The following is a 26,788-nucleotide window of genomic DNA, read 5'->3' as shown; positions in this document are numbered from 1 at the left end:
GACAATGGTGCTTGGAGAACTGGATATTCATATGCAAAAGAATGAGAGAGTATTACCATCTCACATATTATACAGAAATGAACTCAAGATGTATAAAGATCTAAATATAAGAGCCAAGACAGTAAATCCATATGGAAGCCTAATATAAAGCATATAAAAAGAAATCCTATATCTCAAACATAAAAAGATAAACAACCCATTTAAAAAATGGGCAAGTGATTTGAACAGATGCTTCTCCAAAGAAAAAATACAAATGCTAAAAAGCGCATGAAAAGATTCTCACTAGCTATTAGGGAAATGCAAATCAAAACTACAATGAGCTACCATCTTTCACCCCTTCACTTTGGGCCCACAGGGGAGAAGAGAGAGGAATAGAATTGTTGGAAGAGGTGGTAACTGGGGAGCAATTAATTTGTTCTGCATGATCCAGTAACAAAGGATACAGACCATCTTAAATATAATGAAAAATTTATACAAGTATATAGTCTAAAATGTAAACTGTAATGTAAATCATAATGGAACCATGGTTAGCAGCTATGTTTCAATATCTGTATATCAGTTGCAGCAAATATAACATACACATGTAAAAAGATCATTGCTGGGGAAGAGGAAAAAGGGTTTGATGTAGGGTATATGGGAGTTCCTTATAATCTATATGTGACTTTCCTGTGACCGAAAACATTTTAGAAGACAAAAAAAAGGACACAGACACTTAAGGAAGAAATGTAAGATATTGCCTTGCTACTATACATACAGGGCAACACCTATTACACTAATGAAAGGCAAAATGTAAAAAAAAATTTAATGATATTTTCCCTTTTTTAATATCCCAACTTATTTTTAACTTATTTTAGCTTTCCTAAATTATTATGCATTCTATTTCTAATCTTTCAAACCTATTATTACTATTTTCTTTTCCTATTAATTGAATTTTACAATATATTAGAGTTCATTTTTTAAGAACTTTAGGATCAGATTTGAGCAACTATGGCAGGGGAGGAGATCTGATGTGGGTGTCATTGATGGGGAAGCATGGGTGGGAGGGAGTTCTCCAGGGCATGCATATAAGGTATATTATATTTGGAAGATCAATGGTTATTGACATAGTGGGTGGAGTTTCATATGACAACTGAGAGAGTTCTGTGTTCCCATTCTGGAAAACTGTTTCAATCCCCAATGGAACAACAACAGTCCCCCAAGTGCAAGCGCAAAGTCCAGTGAAGAAGGATGATCCAATGATGGGCCCTTGATATTGATTACTATCCTTATGAGCCTGTGTGCTTGAAATTTCAAATAGGCCTAGACCTGCAGGGTGCCTAAGTATTACCTCTTGAAAACCTCCATGTTGCTCAAATGTGGCACCTCTCTAGGACAAGCTCATCATGTAAATGCATTGCCTTCCCCTCAGTGTGGAACATGTCTCCTGAGGATGAGCATCCCTGACACTAAGCAATTACTGCCAAGCACCACCTGGTGAGGCTACTAGAAATAGACTTTGAATAAAAGCGGGAGATGGTAAAGACAAATAAGTGTATATGGCTAAGAGACTTCAAATTGAGTTGGAAGTTCATCAGAGGGACATGCTTGAGCATATCTCAGCAGGATCTCAGATAAAGCCAAAATACATACATCTCAAGGTAGTGGTGTGCCTGAGGCTTACAGAGACACACAGGGCCTTTGGTCATGGCAGATCACTCTGGATTTCAATGCCTTCCCAATGGGCCCTAATTTGGAATTTGTGCTCCCCACTGTGATGGAGTTGGACTTAGATGTTACCTCTCTTTGCATGCCTCTTCTGTCACTTTTACTGAACCTATTGTTGGAACTAGAGTTGGTGTATGCTCAGGAAATGAATCTCTGGACTCTCTCTGTGCTAGCTGTGCCCTAAGCTTCAGCAGGGTTGCAACACTTCCTCTTCAGTTTGTTGAATTTACCCAAGTCACGTAACAGGGAGGTGAGGATGGTCAATCACCACACCAGGAAACTGAGAGTCTATAGCTGCAAGAAGGAGAATTCCATCCATCAGCCATGTGGGATCAAAGTCCCCTCTCAATTTGCAGGTGGAGTGGACATCACCATCCCAGGGTCCTCAGGATGGAAAAATAAAATATGGATTAGAGTAGACTTACTGGTATTGTAATATAGAATTAATGAGACTCTAGCAATGGAAGAAATTATATTATTGATGTGGAGACAGTGGCCAAGGGAGTTATTGAAGGCAGGGGGAGGGAAAAAAGGTGTGATATTGGGGCATTTTTGGGACTTGGAGTTGTCCTCAATGATATTGCAGGGACAGATGCAGGACTTTATAAATCCTGCCATAACCCACTGAATGGACTGGGAGAGTGTAAACTATAATGTAAGCTATAATCTATGCTGTGTAGCAATGTTACAAAATGTACTCATGAAACGCAATGAATACCACACTAATGAAAGAAGTTGTCAGTGTAGGAGGAGTGGGTGATGTGGGAAGTGTGGTATATGGGCATCTCTAATATTTTTTTAATGTAAGATTTTGTGTGCTCCATGTATCTTTAAAAAAGATAATAAAAATCCAAAACAAGAAAAGAAAGATAAGGCCTAAGAACATTTGTATTACTAGAAGAAAAGCTATAAAACAGGACTGTATAACATAGTGAAACCTCATGTAAAATATGAATGGGTGAAATTGTATATATGACTGCTTTTACAAAATATAAATACTAATAAATTGGAGAGAAGAAAACAATAGCAGCTATGTATATCAGGGTAAGCATAGAGAGATTGAGAGGTGATTGGTTTAGTTTGTTTGCTTGGTTAGGTTTTTTTTTGTATTATTATTATTACTGGAATAATGAAAATGCTCTGGGAGTGACTGGAGTGATGAATGCAAAAAAGAATACCATGGATTGTATACTTTGGGTCAACTGATGTTTTATTAATATGCATCAATAAAATTGACAAAATATAACACCTATTCTTGATAAATAAAAAAAAATCACTCCAAAATGTAGAAATAAAAGGAAACTTTTCAATATGGTAAAGTGTATATATGAAAAACCCACAGGAAACATTGTACTCAATGGTGAAAGACTGAAAGCTTTTCCACAAGGATGCCCACTCTCCAGTTATTTAATATGGTGCTAAAAGTTCTAGCTAGAGCAATTAGGCAAGAAAATGAAGTAAATGGCACCCAAATATGAAATAAGAAATAAAACTTTATCCACTGTTAATGTGAACTTATTAGAAAATACCCCAAAACCCACCACAAAACTATTAGAATGTATAGAGAATTTCAGGAAAGTGGCAGGATACAAGGTTTATATGCAGAAATCAATAGCTTTCTATACACTTTAAATGAGCAGTCTGAAGAGCGAGCCAGAAAAAAATTTGATTTACAATATTGACTAAAAGAATCAAATATTTCTGAATAAATTTAACCAAGGACATAAAGGACCGTATTTAGAAACTATAAATCATTGCTAAGAGAAACCAAAGATGATCTAAATAGAAGGATATTCTGTGCTCATGGTTTGGAAGTCTAAATATCTTTATGAGGTCAATTGGATCTGAACTGATTTACTGATTTAATTCAATCCTAACAACAATTCTGATATCCTTCTTGGTAGAAATGGAGAAGCCAATTAACAAATTTATGTGCAAGTATAAAGGTCCCCAAATAGCCAAAATTATTTTTTTAAAAATGAAGCTGGAGGACTCTTCCTTCCAGGCTTTAAAGCATATTATCTAGCTTACAGTGGTAGAAACAGCATGGTACTGGCATAAAGACAGATAGACTGACCAATGGAATCAAATCAAGAGTTCATAAATAGATCCATAAATCTATGGTCAAGTGATTTTTGACAAGGCTGTTAAACACACTCAAATAGACCTTAATAGCCTAATCTCAAATAGTGCTGGGAAAATTGAATATCCATATCTAAATAAATAAAGAGGACCCTTATCTCACACCTTATACAAACATTAAAACAAAATGGATCAAGGACCTAACCATAAAAACTAGAACTATAAAACTCCTAGAAGAAAATGTACAGAATCATCTTCAAGAACTTGTGGTTAGTGAAGGTTTCTTGGACCTTATACTCAAAGCACAAGTAACAAAAGAAAAAATAGTTAAATGGGGCTGTCTCAAAATTAAAAACTTCTGTTCTTCAAAAAACTTTGTTAAGAAAGTCAAAAGGCAATGTATATATACAATGATAAAAAAATCTTGTGAAGCACTATACCTGAAGAGGGATTTATCTCCATGATATGTAAAGAGATCACACAACTTATCAAGAAAATGACAAGCAACCCCATTTAAAAAATGAGCAAAATAAATGAACAAAAATTTTCCTGAAGTGGCCAAAAGACATGTGAAAAAAAATTAATATCACTAGCTATTAGGGAAATGCATATCAAAACTCATCTCCCAAAATACAGTATGGCCATTATTAAAAGAACAGAACAACAGTGGCAGCACAGGCCCACATGCAGTAGCAGATCCCTATCACCAACCTCCCCTCCCCTACCTTCCCCTCTCTCCCTTCCCCCTGGGACCAAGGGAAAGATCATTGCACACCCAGAACTGCATGCTGCCTGAGGCCAAGCATCTCCACTGCCAGCAACTGTCCCCTCCCCACCCCACCCCAGTCCTCACTCTTCCCCCAGAGCCCAACTGCTGCCTGGGTTGCTCAGCCACCACCTAGAATCCCCACAGGGATGTGCCACCATGCCCCAGCTGGAGGCTGTGCAAGGGAGTTTGTGCAGTGGCCTGAGATTGGGCTTCTGCCCCTGGGAGGACCAGAAGTGAGCCATATGCCCCACACTCCCCTAGGTCACCAGCCAGACCTGGTGAGAGTAGGAGCAGCAGCAGCAGTAGGTCCTAGGCCACACACCACTTCTGCAGGGCAGTTCTGACTCATTGCACTTTAAAGAGCATCTGTAGAAGAGGAAGAAGGAGATGGGTGATAAAATATTTACTTCTCTTCCAACAGCCAGGAAATGCTTGGAAGGCTAAATATGCTGCAAAATGATGGACATTTTTGTGATATTACTACATGTGCCCAAGACAAATTCTTCTGGGCACATAAGGTGGCCCTAGTGGCTTGCAGTGATTTCTTTCCCACCAAGCTTCTGGACCTAGCCAAGGATGAGAACAAGATTGTGTTGGGTTTATATCATGTTACAGTGACTGGCTTCTACCCGTTAGAATATGCTTACACAGTCACTCTGTCAAGTAACAGAGAAAATATTATTGATGTTCTAGCTGACTCCAACTACATATGAATATTTAATATTGCCAGCACCTGCTTGGTGTTCATGAAATCAAGCATTTTATGGAATACACCCAACAACCAACCAGAAAATGGTCAAGATCCTGGAAAAGAAAATAATTCCAACTAATTTTATTTATCAAGTTGGAAGCATTATTCCTGTGTCTTCAGAGTGCAGTGTGACAGAATCATTCCTATTTGCCAAGAGTTCCAGAGAATGCATAAAAGCTACATAGTTATGTTTCCTGAAAGTCCTGGAAAGTGTGGCAAACAAACAAGTTCACCTCAGGTATTGAATTCTTCAGCTTCCTACTCATAAAGTAGAAATCAACCAGCTGATGCTTCTTCAGCTTTTCCTTGAACTTTTACTTTTGGAGTTGATCAAATGATGTAGCCTGAAAAGGTTAAGCAGGTGGAAAATACCTGGACTTTATAATTTTCTTGCCCATCTGAGCCATGTAGAAGAATGGTTGAGTATGTGACTTATGAGAGCACAATAACTAGCTTGCCTCTGTGTACTGAAGAAATCCATATCAAAGTTAAAAAGTTAAGTGAAGAGGATGTTCATGAGAAGTTTCCCAGCCTGTCCGTACATCTCAGAGTTCTCTGTTTGATCAGCTGACAGTACTTGGAAGTGAGCAAGTTCAAGAGGATCTCCTCATTAATCCGTAGTCTTCCTCCATAAGTATGTCTTCTGTGTTTCTCATGATACTATGTAACCAATTCAGCAAATATTTTTAAGTGCCTATTAGATAGCTATGAAATGTAAAGAAGGGTAAAATATGATAACTAAACTTTTCTTAAAAAATGCTATTAGCATTACAGTTTTTTTTTTTTTTCATTTACAATTTGGGGAAGAAAATACATTTAAACAGCAGTTGATGGGCCAAAAGCAAATGTTACAAATTGTAAATTACTTTCAATGCAAAAAAAAAACAACCCCCCCACAAAATGCCAATTTAAAAAACAACAGAAAACTACAAGTGCTGCAGAGAATGTGGAGAAATAGGAACACTCCTTCACTGTTGGTGGGAGTATAAAATGGTGCAACAACTGTGGAAGATGATCTGATTCTTCATAAGGACACTAAATATAGAAACACCATATGATCCTGCAATCCCATTACTAGGAACATATCAGAAAAACTGAAAGCATTGATTTGAACAGATATTTGCACACCAGAGTTCATAGTGGCACTATTCACAATTGCTAAAAATGGAAAAAACCTAAGTGTCCATCAGCTGATCAATGGATAAACAAGATGTGGTATATTCATATGATGAAATATCATTCAGCTATAAGAAAATGTCAATTGGGGAAGCACATGAAAACATGGAGTAACCTTGAATATATTGTATTGAAAGAAACAGGCCATACTCAAAAGGAGGAATATTGCATGGTCTCACTGATATGAACTGAATATGATGAGTAGACTTACAGAGTTGAACTATGAAGTGTAGGTTGGTCAGAGATGGAATGGGATAAGAAGGGGAAGAAGATATTGGAAGTATGTAGTATGTTTAATAAGATCAAATGTAAATGCATAACAATGGTCAGACTTGATGGTAACCTTATAATGAATGTAAGAAACACTTTTGGTTTATGGATGTGATTGTGGCTGAAATGAGGAGTCTAGGAAGGTTAATCTTACTTGGAGAATAGCTGGAGGAAAATATTGGGAATGTGTAGCAATGATTTTGGAAGTAGATGAGGATTGTAGTTAATAAGATAAATACAGGAATGTTCTTCAGGGTGTTAAGAATGTGGTAGTACATGTGAAAAATATAACTAATGTATTTCATGGATTATATTAATAACAATATTGTAATGTTTTTGTACCAAAAGCAAAGTTGGTAGTATATTAATTCTAAAGGTAAAAAAGTAATATGGGGTTAGATTTTGTGAGGTATGACTATGACTAAGCATTTTTTCTCCTTTTTTTATTAATAAGAAGACCTGTTTTATGTCATTTAATGAATCTTTGTTCATCTGTATATCTTTCTGAATGCTAGAGGAACAACGGAATTTGTAGTTGTAATTGATGAGCTATAAATGCCTGAAAAAGAAAAAAAAGTGTTCCTCATTTGGGACCTAATCAGACCTTGCTTGTCAGACTTTAACCTCTCCATCTTACCAGTCCTGAAACCTGGCACACAAGAGTAGAGATCTGTGCAAGACTTAGGAGTTGATAATCAAGTGGTAGAAGACATCCACCCAATAGTGCCTAATCCATATATATTCCTTGTCAAGACCTTAGATGTTTAAGCTTTGATCATTTTTTAGAAATGAAAGATGATTTTACTGTGTACCCTTAGAGAAAGAATCAAAAAAACATTTTTTTTTTGTTTTTGAATGGGAGGATCCCAATACTGGAATAAAACAACAACATTGTTTGACTGTATTGCCACAAATATTCAAAAATGTGCCAACTCTTTTTGGACAGACACTGTCCAAGGACTTAAAATGAATATGTCTCCAAGAAGGACATTTTCTTCTGAGTGTTGATGATATAGCTAGCAAAACCCAGGAAGCCTCAAATCAAAACACAAGAGTAATGCTGAAGAGACTACCAGAGAAAGAATATAAAGTTCCTGTAAAGAAAACTCATATCTTTTATTGCCATTTTTGATCCTCAGTTCAGATGGATGGATTTCAGAATTAAGAAACATCTGAAGACACAGATGTTTATTTGAGTACAGCTCAGTATTATAGCTTGAGTTCACAGTGTTATACCTTGTGTGTTAGCCTGGCTGTGATGAGTATGGAAGTGCCCTCAATATTATAGCTCAAGCCTTGCCTGGGCAATGGTAGAAGTGCCCTCAGCATTACAGCTCAAGGCTGGTCAGGTGACAATGGATGTGCACCTGGGACAAAGATGGAAGTGTGCCCAGGTCTTTGGGGCTGTGCTTGATATAGGTTCATTGTGTAGCCATACTGGTGGTTGAGCCTTAAGTTGCAATGCTCAAAATGGTTAGTTATTGGGTTCCACAAGGGAGCATGTACTGGGGTTTCCAAGCTAGATTAGCATTTTATGTTAATAGAGTATACTACCTGGGAGGCATCAGATTGGTTGATTAATTAGGGTGATGGCTTAAAAATCTTTTCCTATTGGTTGGCTATTCCTCCCTCTGCCTAAGGTCAAAGTTAGGCCACCAGCCCACTCAAAACCCATTTAAAATAACTTGAGTTTGGGGGTGTGTGGAGTATATGGGAGCCTCTTATATTTTTTAATGTAACTTTTCTTGTGATCTATGTGTCTTTAAAAAAGAAATTAAAATAAAAAGTTTAAAAAATTAAAAAATAAAATGCCTTGGGCTTTAAATTTCAGAAGGACTGAGTCCTTCTGCCCAGGAGAAAGGAAATCTTATGTTAAGTGTCAGAGACCCAAAACAGAAAGTACTTATATGGTTTTTAGGTATGGCAGGCTCTGGATACCAAATTTTGGACCCACTGCTAAATGTCCATATGGAGCCTTAAAGAGGGAAGAAAAGTATCTTTTAGAATATACCCCAGAATTTCAAAAATTTCAAGAGCTCCTGTCAGCCCCAGCCCTGAGGCTCCCTGACCTATGACAAGGCACTGCATTGGGACAAATTGTATAAGAATTTGGAATAAACGTCAGGCCAGTTGTTTACTTATCAGAGCAGCTCAAGTCTGTTGCCTTCTCCAGGAAACAGAGTTCTCAATGGGTAAGACTTTTAAAGGGTCTGACTTGGAGCCCCACACACACATCTCTCTCTGGAGCATGCCCACAGTCCATGCTTCAGACCATGTACTTTTCTCATTTTCTTTGTTTTTTTAATACACCCTTTTCTCCCTTGCCTACCAAAGACCATGTCCTTAAATTCCTTTATGTGACATAAGCCAAGAATCTAAAGCCCAGAACCCAGAGCTTTCTGCTAACAGACTAATGTCCCATTATCAGACCCAGCAGAAATTTTCTCTAATGGGAACAGTTCCATGGATCATGGAAAGCACAAGGCGGACTACTCGGTCGTCACTCCCACTGAAATATTAGAAGGAGAGTCTTTGCTCCCAGGAACTTCAGCACAAAAAACTGAATTGCTCTTTAAGAGTCCTGCTATTGAATGCAGGACAAAAATCAAATACATATACTAACTCTAGATATGCTTTTGCCATCCTGCACACCTATGGAGCTTTTTGGAAGAGTGTTGGTTTGCTAACCACTACCAGTAATATTAAACATGAAGATTTAATCCTGCAACTGCTAGATGTCAGTTTTTCAATCAGTGGACTTTGATATAATCACATAGTTGTGCATTCATCACCTCAATCATTTTCAGTGCATTTTCAGTATTTCAATATTAATAATAAACAAAAACAAATAAGAAAATTCTTCAACTCTCAATCTCCCTATGCTTCCCTTGCCTTACAGTTGCTATTTCTTGCTGTTCTTGTTCAAGTATGTATTTATTAAAGTTTTATTATGATATATTCTATCCAAAGTATAATCCAAAGTGTATAATCGATGTCTTTTAGTACAATCAAAATTTTGTGCATTCATCACAAAAAGATTTAGAACAATTTCATTACTCTAAAAGGAAAACTATGCATACATTAGCAGTCCTTCTCCAGTTCTACCACAATCTAATTTTATCCTTTAAATTGATTTATATTTAAATTTTATATAAACAGAATCATACAATATGTAGTGCTTTGTGTCTAGTTTCTTGCACTTACCATGGGCTTTTTGTCTGATAGTAAAATTTTGTAACATTAACATACATTTGTTTAGTTTCAATGAAAAAGTCATGTATGTGCAATTTTATCCATAGTAATTTTTCACACATACTTTTACTATGTTACACAGTTCCATGTCACAATTTTTAGAATAGAAAATGCGAAATTGCAGCACATTTGTAACTAGAAATATTATTTGAGTATGACTGTGGCTTAAAAGGAAACTCTAAGGTCACGTATATAACAAACAGGATAGATGCAGTTTCATAACCAAAAACAACTGGTAGTCATCCACTCTAAAGGACATCCATCTAATAATAGCAAAGATGCTAGATGCAATAAGCTAGCAGATAGTGCAGCAAAAGAAATATCCAAGAGGGAAAACCCTTCTGCAACTCTTGTCATGTTTTATCAAAAACTCAAACTGTTACCTCCCAGTAAATGGGGACCTGAGCTTGAAAGACTTGGGAATCTTCAATATTCAAAAAAAGCTTGGCAAGGACAAAGAATTGGAATTTTAAAATTTAACAGAACAAGGATGGTTAGCAAGTGGTCATGACCATGATGATCTATATAAAATTCTTGCCCCAGAAAGACTCTGTAAACCAATCATAACATACTTTTACCAAATTACTCATTATGGGTGTGAAACTCTAAATGGATTAGTAAGTTCCCGGGGGGGGGGGGGGAATCCCAGTTTATCCTGAACCATTCAAAATAAAACTGATCAATGTGTGACTTGTACTCAAGTGAATCCTTGACCCCACAGTAAATCCCCACATAATCAAAAGGAGTAAAATATTGAGGGTTGGGTGGAAAAGACTGGTAAGTTGATTTTACTGTGATGCCAAAGACCCCAGAAAATTTTAGATACCTGTGTTTGTTGACAATTTTAGTGGATGAATGGAAGCCTTCACAGACAGAAAAAGCCCATAAAGTTGTTAAATGTCTACTAAAGGAAATTATTCTAGGTTTGGACTCCCTCTATCCATTCAGTTTTAATCATTTCCATGTCTAAAGTAATCAGAGGGGGTTGTGATTTGCTGGGCATTGATTGGTGACTTCTCTCTTCTTATAGGCCTTAAACCACAGTAGAAACAGAACATATGACCTGAACATTAAAGGAATATCTAGCAAAACCCTGCCTAGAACCACAACTAAAATGGGATAAAGCCCTCCTGAGGATAAAGAGTAGCACCCTGAAGTGGGCTATGTTTAAGACCTTATGAAATAATTTATAGAAGGTCATTTCTAAAAGCTGAATATGATAGCAATATGCATCCTAGTTCTGAACTAGCCACCATACAATATGTGAAATTCTTAGGAGCTATCCCAACTGAAAAACAATTATGCTTCCAACTACCTTAAGGTCCCCACTGATACTCCTTTACACAATTATCAACCTGGAGAGTGGGTGTGGTTGTATACGTGCAGAAAACTACCCCAACGACAATTAAATCCCAAATAGGTGTTGCTTGTCACTCACCCTTCTCTTGAGTTACAGGGCCTAAAACCATGGATCCACCGTAGCAGAATCAAGCCACAACCAATCCTAGAAGGTGATTCTCCACCACTTACTCAAAAAGTAGCCATTACCATTGACCCACCCAAAGATCCACAAGTATATATATCCAGTATACTTGTGAACCACTCTCTGGATGCACTCAAATATTTGTTTAAAAAATCTTCAGTAGTAAGTAACTGGTGGTTATGGTTCTTACTGTTAATTGTACCTTTTCTCATTTTCCTGGGACTTGAGATCTTGGATAATTTAAAAATTTTTATTTATTTAGGATTGTCTGAAAATTGATTCAACAACACGATTACTGAACTCTGATATATGCTCTATCTCCTGTCCTTAACTGTACAATCACAAGACAAAAGTCAGTTCCTCCAATGGGATCATTCTTATGATAACTCTATAAACCAGTCCAATTCTTGAGTCTGTGGACAGCAGCCAACTTCAGGTGTTTCTGGATTACCTTTGGGATGTCTCCCTTACAAGTTACTGATTGGAAAGCTTTAAAGTATTTTATAAAAGTAATGCAAAAAATGGGAAGGAACATTAAATACCATAGATATAAGGAGAGCCAAGCCTGATTATTGACCAGTAAATAAAACCTGGTCTCTGATTGTTTATTAATGTTACTAATAGAACTGCTTTGCAGTATTCCTCTCAGTTACATGATCAAACTGACAACCATAGGAGAAGAGTTTGGACATTTTCAAGTTTGGGATGGTATGGTTTGGCTCGCCTCTGGTTGTGGTAAATTAAGTCAAGCAGTACCTCTGTTTTGGGAAAAACAGAATCACTCCCAGAGCACAATCCTTCCCTTAGTCATAAACTAGTATACCTGTTACCTGAAATTTGCCAGGAATCACTTTGCAGCCTGCTGAATTGTTTGGAACTGACTGAGAAAACAGACCAGGAATATACTGGATAGCACCAAATAGCACACAGTGGATTTGTGGGACAACCCAGTGCCTCTGATTACCCCAAGGCTGGTTAGAAAGGTGTACCTTGGGGCCATGATGGGCACCAGGCACAATATGTATTGTAATATTAACCAGAGCAGAACACTAGAGAAACTGTCCAAATCCTTCCCAGTGATCTCAACTCAATGATTAACTTTCTTTGCTTCCAACCTGTATAACTGCTATAAGAATACCCCTCATTGTGGAGTCAGATTTGAGATTGGTTAGATCTCCTATCCTCCATTTACCAATAAAATCACTTTCACTTCCTAGCTTAGTTTGGGATGTCTTTCTATTCTGCTCCACCAAGTGCCAAACCTATGGACTATTCTAGTCACCTTTAATTCCAGAACATATTCTTCAGGAAAGTGATAATCTCTTTGTTCATTAATGTGTAAGTATTGGAGGTCAACTCTGAGCTAGGCCTGTCCAAGGGCATACTAGTGATTAAAACAGAGAAACTTACCCTATGTAGTTTAAGAGCCAGTTTAGACGAGAACATCTCTCTTAGAAATAATATTTTGAGTGAAGAATAGCTCCAAGGTTTCTGAGCCACTGTGTGCCAGGTTAGCTCATTCAATAAGGTTGGTTTTACTTAAGAAGAGCAAGATTTTTAAAATGTGAGTCCACCTAAGTTACTGATGATAAAATTCTGAGAATCTTAAGGCAGAATATATTTTCAGGTCTGGAAATTAGATATGATATTTGGACTGGTAAGTAAATTCTATAAACATAGATGATAAGTAAGGTTGAAGGAATTGAAGATATTGCCTAGGTTGAAAGAAAGGAAAGGCTAGGATTGAGATCTGATGAGATTCAACATTTAATGTTTCAGAGATAGCCTGACAATATGTAGAAACACCAGAAATAATCCAAGAGAGTGAAGCAACCTAGGAGACCAGGAGAGAATTAGATTATAGATTAAGGAAATGAGGGGATTTGTTGAGGAAACTTAAAGGTGAAAAGGGATTCATTGGTTACATTGAGATGAAAATAATGAGCCTTTCAAGGGTAGTAGATGTATGGGATATATGAGGTGACGGTGTAAGCTATATCAGAGCATATTGCAGAGTGAGCAGGAGATGAAGAAAAACTTACTAACTGTTGCTCATTGAAAAAGGCTGGCCTCAATTGGAAAGAGAATTGAATACCTGGGGATGTAAAAATTATATACCAATAAAATTCAAATATATTAAGATGTTCAGGGGGCAACAAGTAGCATGACTGAGGAAAAAGCATGTCTTAAAGAAATGTAGTATAATGTTTAATAAGCAGGTGATATCTGCTACATCTAAGACTATGAACACTTAAATTGTATTTTATTTTATTGTTTCTATTTCTCTCCCCTTCCCCTCTCCCCCGCCCCAGTTGTCTGTTCTCTGTGTCCATTTGCTGTGTGTTCTTTGTCTGCTTCTTTTGTTGTCAGCGGCACAGGAATCTGTGTTTCTTTTTGTTGCGTCATCTTGTTGTGTCAGCTCTCCATGTGTGTGGTGCCATTCCTGGGCAGGCTGAACTTTTGTGCTGGGCAGCTCTCCTTACGGGGTACACTCCTTGCACATGGGGCTCCCCTATGTGGGGACACCCCTTCATGGCACAGCACTCTTTGCACACATCAGCACTGTGCATGAGCCAGCTCCACACGGGTCAAGGAGGCCCAGGGTTTGAACTGCAGACCTCCCATGTGGTAGGTGGATGCCCTATCCACTGGGCCAAGTTGGCTTCCCTCAAATTGTATTTTAAATTAAAAATCTGAATGATGAAAGAAATAGAATCAATTATAGAATCAATATATGGAAATTGATAGTAAAGGGTAATGAGGAAGGCAAAGCCACATCTCATAGTTTGGAGAACAGCCCTGTAATCCAAAAAATAAGAGAGGACCTGGAGGCCAAGTCAATTCTGAGGCAAGTTCCAAGAAAAGCCACACTTTGCTCTTATTCCCATATTCTAAACTTGTCTTTTTCTTTCAGAAAATGCAACCACTATTTGCATTCCCCTTGTAAAAGGAAAACACTTAGTAAATCAAATGAGTGATACATTCCAGGAAACAAACCTTGACTGCACAGTTACTGAGTTTAGTCAGGGTTTCATTTTGATGGATTTAGAAGGCACTGCCCAGCAGTTCTGATGGATATAAAATGACTGAATACCTGAAACAAGTAACTTGTTTCTCTACTGTTTGCTAGAATACAAAGGAAAGAATTGTATGTAAATCAGAAGTTAATGAGATGCAACCCTCTCTCTTTTTGCCAAATTCCACATTTGATGGTTAAGAATATCCTGTTGAAGCAATGAAGTATGAAAACCAGCTTCAATTAATTGTCAGGACTTGTGCAGAAGAAACCCCTTGCTGTCCTCACTTCAACTTGCTTAATTAACAAAGAAAATTTCCACCCAGGGGTGGAGTTGTTCACCTCTTTCTTGATCATGCAATGTATGTGTAAGCATGATTTCCTGAATATACTAATCATACAATTATATAACCAGCTATGTGTGTTCATCCATATGCATAAAAACTAATGTATAACCAAAACAAATGCTAACTAATAACTTGGGTATTTAAGAAAGAGTGAAAATGTAGCTTGAGAAATCAAGTCGGGGCCTCACCACCCCTCGCTCGCACGCACGCACGCACGCACGCACGTTCATTCTCCGTCCTCGCGCCCCTTTTCCTACGCTTTCCTCTTCTCCCCACCGGAGGAGCCGCTCTCTCCGCGCGGTGCATTCTGGGGACCCAGGCCAAGCCCGCCACCGTCGCTTGAGGAAAGCGTGAAGAGGCCACAACCGGGGAGAAAACACCGGAGAGGAGTCGACTCCCCAGCAGCTGCAGCCAGAGAGGCCCGCCCACCCGCTCGCCCGCCCCTTGCCCCGTTCACAATGCAGCCTGCTTCTGCAAAGTGGTACGATCGAAGGGACTATGTCTTTATTGAATTTTGTGTTGAAGACAGTAAAGATGTTAACGTAAATTTTGAAAAATCCAAACTTACATTCAGTTGTCTTGGAGGCAGTGATAATTTTAAGCATTTAAATGAAATTGATCTTTTTCATTGTATTGATCCAAATGATTCCAAGCATAAAAGAACGGACAGATCAATCCTATGTTGTTTACGAAAAGGAGAATCTGGCCAGTCATGGCCAAGGTTAACAAAAGAAAGGGCAAAGCTGAATTGGCTTAGTGTGGACTTTAATAATTGGAAAGACTGGGAAGATGATTCAGATGAAGACATGTCTAATTTTGACCGTTTCTCTGAGATGATGAACAACATGGGTGGTGATGAGGATGTAGATTTACCAGAAGTAGATGGAGCAGATGATGATTCACAAGACAGCGATGATGAAAAAATGCCAGATCTGGAGTAAGGAATATTGTCATCATTGGGATTTTGAGAAAGAAAAATAACTTCTCTGCAAGATTTCATGATTGAGAAAATTCCTGAGTTGATAGCTCTAAAGGCAAATGCTGTATTTGCCTCCTTTAACACATTTTTTCAAGCTGTTTGTTTTTTAAAAGGCTTCACTAAGGGTTGATATGTACCATTGTATGGGGCAATTTTAAGTCAGCTAAGGCAATAACCTTATGCATGAACATTTCCCAGACTTCCATGAAGCTGTTGAGATCCTAGGCAATTGATACAGCAGTTGTAATAAATAAAAACATTTCACCTAAGTCTCCTTTATTCATAACATAGATAACTGACATGATAGGAAGCTCTCAGCTTAGAGAAAGGTAACTAAATTTTAGATTTTAGAACATGGACAAAGTGGCTGAAATAAATTGGCTGATACCGTAAACTGTTAACCTGCTATTCCTCTGGTGTATCCTTCAGGGTTGTTCCATTAAAATTTTATTTTTCAAAAAATTTACTTCACATTATTGTATGTAAGTGATCACTTGTCAATGTTCCAGATGTATCTTAGCTAAAACTAGTGAATGCCCTAACCTAGATGGTTTTTGAAGCCTGTATTTTTGGTATTGTTTAACCCTTAGGCTTTTACATCTCTTAGTGTGGAGGACAAAAAAAGGCTGTACATGTTGCTTGAGAGTCTGTACATTAGACCAAATTTGTATTTGCACTGGCAGTATGGCAAATGAGTGAAAAAAATGTTAAATACACTATTGGATTTTTTATTTCTTTTTTTTTTTTTTTTTTTTTGATTCAGCTTATTCCAGGGCTGAGAAACCTCAATTTGTGTTCTTGACAGTGGGATTTTTTTAAATGTCTACATTCTTTCTAATAAACTGTTGGAAGACTTCTTGGCTATCAAAAAAAAAAAAAAAAAAAGAAAGAAATCAAGTCGGAGTCACGTTAGTTTTGGCCTTGGCACCTTACTTTGGCAGATGTAATAAATATGAGTTTGCCTAACTCTTGTGTTGAGTTTTCTTCATGCTATCTCTGGTTATCTATAAAGGTCCTGCCTTGTAGTCTAATAAATTGTCAACTCTGATGGGACTTATATAAATAAATAAAAATAGTAACCAGAGAATGCTTCCAAGGTGAAAATTGCAGAGGGGGATGTCTGCACTGAGGCATCCCGGCATCTAGTAGCTGCTGGGGATTCTCCCAAGGACTCAGGGGTTCCCCAGGGCAGAGCCCCTTTCCAGCCACCAAAGGAACAAAGTCTCATAAGGTTAGGATGGAGAACCAGGTCATTTCCTTCCCCCGGCAGGTGAGATCATTCCTTTATTCATTATGTTTTTCTTCTAGCTGACCATGAGTTAGCATTTGGTTTACCTTTGCTAAAATAGTGAAGGTTTGGTTACAGTGGGAGAGGTTTTGGTGGGTTGAGTCCCACTCCCTCACTACCTGAGAAGGGAGACCTGCTGTTTGGTTTCGGCTAACTGCAAGCTAGCATTTAGTTTACCTTCACTAAGGTAGTGGAGGTTTGGTTACAGTGGGAGAGGTTTTGTGGATTTGAGTCCCACTCCCTCTCTCCCTTTAAGGGGAAGCCTGTTGCCTTTATTTTGGCTGTTCTCTCTGTCTCTTTCTGCCACCATGGGGAATGAGGCATTGGTACCTGAGTGTTCCCTACCAGGATGCATCCTGAAAAATTGGTCTAAATTTGGGGGATTTGGATTACAGGAAAATAATTTTAATTATTTTTTGTAATGAAACTTGGCCTAGATATATAAATGACAGAGAAATTTGGTCAGAAAATGTGTCTTTGAATTTTAATACTATACTGCAGTTGGGCTTGTTTAGTAAATAGCAAGAGAAATGAGCAGAAATCCCATATGTTCAAGTCTTCTTTGAGTTGTAGAAAGATAAGGAAACTAGGAAGAGTTGTGGGTTAATATATGGGTCCCCTGCAGCCATAGTTACAAAAACAGTTGAGGTCCTGGGATCCCTTCTCTTAGAACCCATTGATGAACTCCTTAAGTACCCCGCCACCTCATTTTTGACCACCTCTACTTCCCCACCAGGGCCACCACCAAAACCCATACTTCCCTTAGAGGTATCAGGCCCTCTTTCCCTTCCATATGGGCCTTTCCTCCAATCTCCCTCTTATACTCAGAGTAGAGCTGTTTTTGGCTAGTATAGCCCTACCCCCAACCCAAAGGAGACTGTAGGTCAGTTCCTGCTCTGGCAAGTTCCAAATGGAATTGATGATCAAGGATGCCACTGAGGCTTTCTTTTTGTCCATACTCCTTTTACCACCTCTGGTTTGTTTAATTGGAAAAATAACACTCTGGCTTATTGTGCAGATCCCAAGAAATTAAAGGCCCTGTTTCCATTTTTGCCACACACAACCCAAGCTGGGTTGATATACAAGCCCTTATGATTATCTTCCTCACCCCTGAGGAAAGGCATATGGTCCTGAAAGAAGTACAATGAGAAGCTGAGGCATTGAGGCAGGTGGCACCTCAAAACCCTATTTATGGCCCCCCAAAGGAGGCAGTCCCTGAAACTGATCTTCATTGGATTCCTAACGATCAAGGCCATATGAACACCTTGATCATTATAAGATCTGCATTCTTGCTGGACTGTAGAAAGGTGCTCCAAAGCAAAAATCAATCACTAAATTACAGGAGGTCCAACAATAACTGCATGAATATACTTCTGCTTAAAGCATATCTTTAATGCTTTTTGCAGATATACAGGCATAGACCCAGAAAAGCCTGAAAATACATTCATGGTAAATTTAACCTTTATTAGTCAAAACGCCCCTGATATTCATCAGAAATTGCAGAAGTTAGATAGGGAGCTTTGTATGCCTATCTCACAATTAGTGGAAATGGCCTTTAAAGTGTAGACAAATAGGGATCAAGCCATGGAGGAAAAACAACAGAAGCCGATGAAACAGCAAGCAGTGCTATTGGCACTGGTAATAGTGCACAGGATACCAAGGCATGTGGGCAATCTTGGGAACATAAAGCCAGGACACCTGAATGGTTCTGAGCACCAAACTCAGAACCACAACAGTGCCCCTATTGCAAACATAAAGGTCACTGGAAAAAGGAGTGCCCCAAGCTAAAAGAAGGAAAACCCCAAATGATGGTGATGGGGAAACCCACAGTGGCTCTTAATGATGGAGTCTAGAGCTCAGGAACTGGAGCCTTCCGCCCAGTATCCCCATCTTGGAATAAGAACCCTGGGTAATTGCAAGAGTGGGAGGGAAGCAAGTCAAGTTACTCATGGATACAGAGCTACTTAGTAGTTAATGAACAACTAAGCCGTCTTACTAAAAAGGAAACCATTTCTGAAGTCATGGGAAAAACTTCACAACTACAATTTTTAGCCCCTTTAAGCAGCTACATTGGAAAATAACCAGGTTCACCAATTGTGCTACATGCCTGAGTGTCCAATCTCCATTTTAGGAAGGGGCCTTTTAGCTAAACTTCAAGCAGAAATCACTTTTAAAAATGATATCTAAATGTGAGAGTTCCAACAATCCAAGCAGGGGCCCTCCAGGATGCCCTTTTAGCTGAAGCAGGAGGAGGACATGAAGAGAATAACTACCCCTTCAAATAGACTCTCAGATAAATACACTGGTTTGGGCAACAGGTCTTCCCAGCCACTCTGTGTGTGCAAATCCAGTAAAAATAGTTAAAACCTCACACCCAGTCAATTCATATCCAGCAGTACCCACTTCCCTTTAAAGCAAAAAATGGGGTTAGCTCCAATAATTCAATGGCTATTGGCCATGGGGCTGATCTGAACTTGCAAATCACCCTATAATACTCCAGTTCTACCTGCTTTAAAGCCTGGTACAAGTGGAGAGTACAGGTTCATCCAAGATTTAAGGGCTATAAATAAAATAGTTGAGGACTGTAAGAAAGAAATCACCTTTTGGAAGAAAATAAGGCTCACCGGATTGTGGAGAAGAAAAGAATTTATTCTCAGTCGTGCAAGAAGGGGTGCACTATCAAAAAATGTGGCTGGCACCCCAAAGAAAATTACACTCTTTATACCCCTAAGCCTAGCACACTAGCCCTTCCTCTGTTTCTCCATAGATTGGTACTTCAGAGGGTTACAACATATCTGGGAAATTTAACTTTACCATATAAGTTCTGCAGTTTTTGATTAATGCCTTCCCCCATCGCATTTCCACTCTTCTGGCTTTTACCTGTTCCTTTTGCCAAATAAGGTATGGAATTTAGTGCTGAATTGGTATTGACTTAGCTCTTTCTGGTGCATCCTTTTTACTGGCTATAGGACAGGCTTGAGCTGGTTTCCTTTTTTCCTGCTTAACCCAGAAGTGGCAGTAGGCTGCCAGGTTACATTAATTAATATATTATTCCTTTATGTGAAAACTAAACTGATCTCCATCTCTTACAATCACTCCTCTTTATTTTAAACTCTTTTTAGTTTCCACATTTCTTTTTTTTTTTTAATTTTTTTAATTTTTTATTGACTTTGTAATAATATTACATTAAAAATATATATGTGAGGTCCCATTCAACCCCATCCCCCCACCCCCCTCTCCCCCCCCCCCAAAACACTCGTTCCCATCATCATGACACATACATTGGATTTTGTAAGTACATCTTTGGGCACCTCTGCACCTCATATACATTGGTTCACATCATAGCCCATACTCTCCTCCATTCCATCCAGTGGGCCCTGTGAGGATTTACAATGTCCGGTGATTGCCTCTGAAGTACCATCCAGGGCACCTCCATGTCCCAAAGACGCCTCCACCTCTCATCTCTTCCTGCCTTTCCCCATACCCTTCGTCCACTATGTCCACTTTTCCCATTCCAATGCCACCTCTTCTATGTGGACATTGGATTGGTTGTGTCCATTGCACCTCTATGTCAAGAGGAGGGTCAGATTCCACCTAGATGCTGGATGCAATCCTCCCATTTTCAGTTGTAATCACTCTAGGCTCCATGGTGTGGTGGTTGTCCTTCTTCAACTCCATCTTAGCTGAGTGTGGTAAGTCCAATAAATCAGATTGTAGGTGCTGGAATCTGTTGAGGCTCAGGACCTGGCTATCACATTGTCAGTTCAGAGATTCAAATCCCATAAATATATCTTAAACCCCAACATTAACTGCACCTCCAGCACATTGGCATGAAAGTCTTATGAAGGGAGATCCCATCTGAGTCCAGATTCATCACACATAAACACCATTTCCAAAGAGGGGCCATCTGCCCTGGTAGTTAACCCCATCGGCCATGACCATAACTCCCGTGGGTCTCTTTAGCCCTCAAAGGAACCAATATCTGGGGGTTGTATCTGCTTTATCTGTCTCTCTGACTCAGCTCAGTTGTGCTTGAGGGCAAACCTTCTGCCAGCCTCCAGACTCTTTTTTAGAAACTCGTAGCCATATAAACTCATTTCTCCTTTCCATTTCCCCCTTACTTTAGGTCAAACAGCATTTTAAAGTCATGGTATTTTATGTAGACATGGATATTCTGCTGATCCGCATTGAACCTTCCGTATAAGGTCATTTTCCAGTTGCATCATCAGTTGGTAGTTGATAGTGGTCCCTCGTTGCCAGGGAGGCTCATCCCCGGGTGTCATGTCCCACGCTGGGGGGAAGGCATTGCATTTACATGCTGAGTTTGGCTTCGAGACTGGCCACATTTGAGTAACATGAAGGCTGACAGGAGGAAATTCCCAGGCACAAAGTTGTTCTAGGCCTTGTTCTTATTTTAGGTTTATCAGCTCACAAGCATAGTCATTAGCATCCGGGGCTCACTGTTGAACCCTCACTCCCTCCCGGTCCCCGCCACTGTACCTGGGAGACTGTCGCTGCTCCCCTAGGGACCACGACAGAGCACCACTGGCCAGGAACCCAGTACCCCCCCTACTGTGGTTTTTAATTGTTGCCACTATGAGTATATCCAAACATTACCATGCATCCTGGACATATGTTCTGTACAGCTCCCTGTCAGCCATATATCACCTGTCATTGGTACCCCATACCAGTATCCCTCCATTGCCATTGTTGAAACACTCTGTGATCCAGAACTCCCCGAAATTTGAAGCCCAATATAATTTCATGGTCCCTTACTAGGGAATGGCATATAGCGATGAGCTTAAAGGATAGATAAAGAACTTGGATAAAGTTAGATAAAGAACTTAGATAAAGAATGTTGACTTGAAAAAATTCCACATCCTATCTTTTTCTTCCCCCCCCCCCCCAATTATTCAGCTTTTCTTCACAGGAGTCCTAGACCACAGCAATGTATATATATAATATACAGCACTCCCACACATCCACAAGAAAACCTTTTCCCTTCCACAGTGATACTCTTACGCCCTATTCATATCATATTTACTTAAAGTGATGTACAGAGTCTGAGACATTAGCTTTCTAACAAGGTGACATCTGTGCTTACATTGTGGTGCATACTTTAGGATACACAGTTCTTTACATTTTTAGTTATCCTATGTTTTACATTATGGTTTACATTATCAGTCTGTCATCTCCTATATGTTATAGTGTAATATTACATGTTTTATATCCATCCTTGTGTACTCTCAAGAAACTCCTCTCTTACCCCCCATTTACTTTGGTTCCACACATTTAACGTCCATTTTCCCTTCCACCTTGGTGTCCTCTGTGATAGCCAACCTCCGTTTCCTGAGGAGCCACTTCCAGAGATAGATGGAATAGTGTTCAGGGCCTAACTTACTCAACTGCCCCAATGCCCTGGGAGCCACCCTTTCTCTCGAGGGATACAGTTCCCTCTATTTGATGGCATTAGTCCTCCCCAGGATGTGGGTCCACCCCCACTCTCACTACTTGGGTTTCTACCCCATGGTGTCACCCACTCTGGCAGAATGAGCATTTAGACATTCCCCAGGAGCCCGTCCTGCATCACACCCTCCCCTCCGAGCATTCTAAACAGGTAACCCTCTTTATTATATTTTGATATGATTTTCTCGGCATTTTACTCTCCACCAACACCTGACCCTCTCCTGTGTTCGTATGCTACCCCTCCCTCCCCCCAATTTTGGGCAACGTTACCCATCCGTCCCTCCCCAGCCACCCTCAAACCCGCAAAGCCCCAAGCAAAGGCAACCCCTTGCCCCCCTTTTATCTCTTCTTTGTGTTCATACTTACCACCATCTCGTCTTAAATTCGACCCCTGCAGACATCGGCTCATATCCTTCCTCCACCCTCCGATTTCCTGTAAGCCTATCGTTCAGTCTCTTGCTATCTAGGGCAGCTTGTTTATTTCATATCATTGAGGTCATGTAGTATTTCTCCTTCAATGTCTGGGTTGCTTCACTCAACATAAGGTTCTCAAGATTCATCCATGTTATCACATGTGTTTGTAGTGTGTTTGTTCTTACAGCCGAGTAGTATTCCATTGTGTGTATATACCACATTTTATTGATCCACTCATCTGTTGATGGGCATTTGGGTTGATTCCAACTTTTGGCAATAGTGAACAATGCTGCTATGAACATTGGTGTACATATATCGGTTTGTGTTCTTGTTTTCAGTTCTGCTGGGTATATACCCAGCAGTGGTATTGCTGGGTCATATGGCAAATCTATGGCTAGTTTTTTGAGAAACCGCCATACTGTCCTCCAGAATGGTTGGCTCCTTCTGCATTCCCACCAGCAGTGGATGAGTGTTCCCCTTCCTTCATATCCTCTCCAGCACTTGTATTCTTCTGTTTTTTTCATAGCTGCCAATCTTATGGGTGTAAGATGGTATCTCATTGTAGTTTTGATTTGCATTTCCCTGATAGCTAGAGATTTGGAACATTTTTTCATGTGCTTTCTTGCCATTTGTATTTCTTCTTCGGAGAAGTGTCTGTTTAAGTCTTTTTCCCATTTTTTAAATGGGTTGTTTATCTTTTTATTTTCAAGATATAGGAGTTCTTTATATATGCAAGTTATAAGTTTCTTATCAGATATATGGTTGCCAAATATTTTCTCCCACTGTGTGGGCTCCCTTTTTACTTTCTTGACAAACTCCTTTGAGGTGCAGAAGGCTTTAATTTTGAGGAAGTCCCATTTATCTATTAGTTCTTTTGCTGCTCGTGCTTTTGGTGAGATATTCATAAATCCATTTCCTATTACAAGGTCCTGTAGATGTTTCCCTACACTGCTTTCTAAGGTTTTTATGGTCTTGGCTCTTATATTTAGGTCTTTGATCCATCTTGAGTTGATCTTTGTATAAGGTGTGAGATGGTAATCCTCTTTCATTCTTCTACATATGGCTATCCAGTTCTCCAGACACCATTTGTTGAATAGGCCACTCTCTCCCAGTTGAGAGGGTTTGGTGGCTTTATCGAATATTATGTGGTTGTATATGTGAGGTTCTATATCAGAGCTTTCAATTCGATTCCATTGGTCTATGTGTCTCTCCTTATGCCAATAACATGCTGTTTTCACCACCGTGGCTTTATAGTATGTTTTGAAGTCAGGTAGTGTGATTCCTCCAATTTCGTTTTTCTTTTTCAGTATGTCTTTGGCTATTCGGGGTCTCTTTCCTTTCCAAATAAATTTCATAGTTAGTTTTTCTAGTTCCTTAAAGAAGGCTGCATTGATTTTTATTGGGATTGCATTGAATGTGTAGATCAGTTTTGGTAGGATAGACATCTTAATAATGTTCAGTCTTCCTATCCATGAACAAGGAATAGTCTTCCATTTATTTAGGTCTTCTTTGATTTCCTTGAACAATCTTGTATAGTTTTTGGTGTATAAGTTCTTTACCTCTTTAGTTAAATTTATTCCTAAGTATTTGATTTTTTTATTTACTATTGTGAATGGTATTTGTTTCTTGATTTCCTCCTGATCTTGCTCATTATTGGTGTACAGAAATGGTACTGATTTTTGCGAATTGATCTTATAACCTGCGACTTTACTAAACTCATTTATGAGTTCTAGAATCTTCGTTGTAGATCTCTCAGGGTTTTCTATGTATAGGATCATGTCATCTGCAAATAATGAAATTTTGACTTCTTCCTTTCCAATTTGAATGCCTTTTATTTCTGGTTCTTGCCTCAGTGCTCGAGCAAGTACTTCTAAGACAATGTTAAATAGGAGCGGAGACGTGGGCATCCTTGTCTTGTTCCTGAGTTTAGAGGGAAGGAGTCTAGGATTTCTCCATTGTAAACAATATTGGCTTTAGGTTTTTCATATATACTCTTTATCATGTTCAAAAAATTCCCTTGTATTCCAACCTTTTGGAGTGTTTTTATCAAGAAAGGGTGCTGTATTTTGTCAAATGCTTTTTCTGCATCAATAGATATAATCATGTGATTTTTTTCCTTCAATCTGTTTATATGGTGTATTACGTTGATTGATTTTCTTATGTTGAACCATCCTTGCATACCTGGGATGAATCCCACTTGGTCGTGGTGTATAATACGTTTAATGTGTTGTTGAATACGATTAGCAAGTATTTTGTTAAGTATTTTTGCGTCTAGGTTCATTAGAGAAATTGGTCTGTAATTTTCCTTTCTTGTGATGTCTTTGTTTGGCTTTGGTACTAGGGTAATGTTGGCATCATAGAAGGAGTTGGGTAACGTTCTTTCTGTTTCGATGTTTTGGAATACTTTCAGCAGGATTGGTGTCAGTTCTTTCCGGAATGTTTTGTAGAATTCACCTGTGAAGCCATCTGGCCCTAGCTCTTCTTAGTTGGGAGATTTTTAATAACTGATTCTATCTCTCTGCTTGTGATTGGTTTGTTAAGATCATCAATTTCTTCTTTTGTCAATATGGGCTGTTTATGTGTTTCTAGGAATTTGTCCATTTCCTCTAGATTGTCATTTTTGTTGGAATATAATTTTTCAAAATATCCTCTTATGATAGTCGTTATTTCTGTGGGGTCAGTGGTGATATCGCCTTTCTCATTTCTTATTTTGTGTATTTGCATCTTCTCTCTTTTTTTCTTTGTTAGTGTTGCTAAAGGTTTGTCAATTTTGTTAATCTTCTCAAAAAACCAGCTCTTGGTCTTGTTTATCTGTTCAAGTGCTTTCTTATTTTCTATTTCATTTAGTTCTGCTCTTATCTTTGTTATTTCCTTCCTTCTTCTTCCTGTTGGGTTGCTTTGTTGTTGTTTTTCTAATTCCTTCAAATGTGCAGTTAGTTCTTCAATTTTTGCTCTTTCTTCTTTTTTGATATATGAATTTATGGCTATAAACTTCCCTCTCAGTACTGCTTTTGCTGCATCCCATAAATTTTGGTATGTTGTGTTATCATTATCATTTGTTTCAAGGTAGTCATTGATTTCTTTTGAGATTTCCTCTTTGACCCACTGTTTTTCTAAGAGTGTGCTGTTTAATTTCCAAATCGTGGTGTGAAATCTGGGCTTCTGTCCCTTGCAAATCTCCAGCTTGACTCCACTGTGGTCAGAGATAATGTTTTGTATGATTTCAATCTTTCTGAATTCGTTCAGCCTTTCTTTGTGGCCTAGCATATGATCTATCTTGGAGAATGATCCATGTGCGCTTGAGAAAAATGTATATCCTGCTGTGTTTGGGTGTAGCGATCTATATATGTCTATTAGATCGAGCTCCTCTAATATACTATTCAGATGTTTTGTTTCTTTGGTGATTCTCTTTTGAGATGTTCTGTCCAGAGTTGATAGTGGTGTATTAAAATCCCCCACTATAATTGTAGATGTATCTATTCTTTCACTTAGTTTTTCCAGCGTTTGCCTGACGTATTTAGAGGCACCCTTGTTAGGGGCATAGATATTTATGATTGTTCGATCTTCTTGACAGATTTTCCCTTGGACTAAAATGTAGTATCCTTCTTTGTCTCTCACAATTGTTTCACATTTAAAGTCTATTTTGTCTGATATTAATATAGCTACTCCTGCCTTTTTTTGGTTATTGTTAGCTTGTATGATTGTTTTCCAGCCTTTCACTTTCAATCTCCATGCGTCTCTGGGTCTAAGATGTGTCTCTTGTAGACAGCATATGGATGGGTCATATTTCC

The 26,788-nt window shown here is 38.8% G+C and overlaps 2 protein-coding genes and 1 pseudogene across 6 annotated transcripts in view; 2 read left to right on the top strand and 1 right to left on the bottom strand.

Moving 5' to 3' along the window:
* The window catches only part of LOC101434656 (zinc finger protein 596-like), a 112,487-nt gene that overhangs the window by 43,435 nt on the left and 42,264 nt on the right, over positions 1–26,788 (bottom strand). The window lies entirely within an intron of this gene.
* LOC101438923 (zinc finger and BTB domain-containing protein 44-like) lies at positions 4,969–5,996 on the top strand (annotated as a pseudogene).
* LOC101434230 (prostaglandin E synthase 3) lies at positions 15,132–16,098 on the top strand. The gene has a single exon (XM_012521564.4). The coding sequence runs from the start codon at positions 15,309–15,311 to the stop codon at positions 15,789–15,791; it is 483 nt and encodes a 160-aa protein (XP_012377018.1). The 5' UTR covers positions 15,132–15,308; the 3' UTR covers positions 15,792–16,098.

This window comes from Dasypus novemcinctus, chromosome 6, assembly GCF_030445035.2.
Source record: "Dasypus novemcinctus isolate mDasNov1 chromosome 6, mDasNov1.1.hap2, whole genome shotgun sequence".
NCBI lineage: Eukaryota > Metazoa > Chordata > Mammalia > Cingulata > Dasypodidae > Dasypus > Dasypus novemcinctus.
Note: the sequence above shows the minus strand (reverse complement) of the source record. Positions and strands in the feature narration are given on the sequence as shown.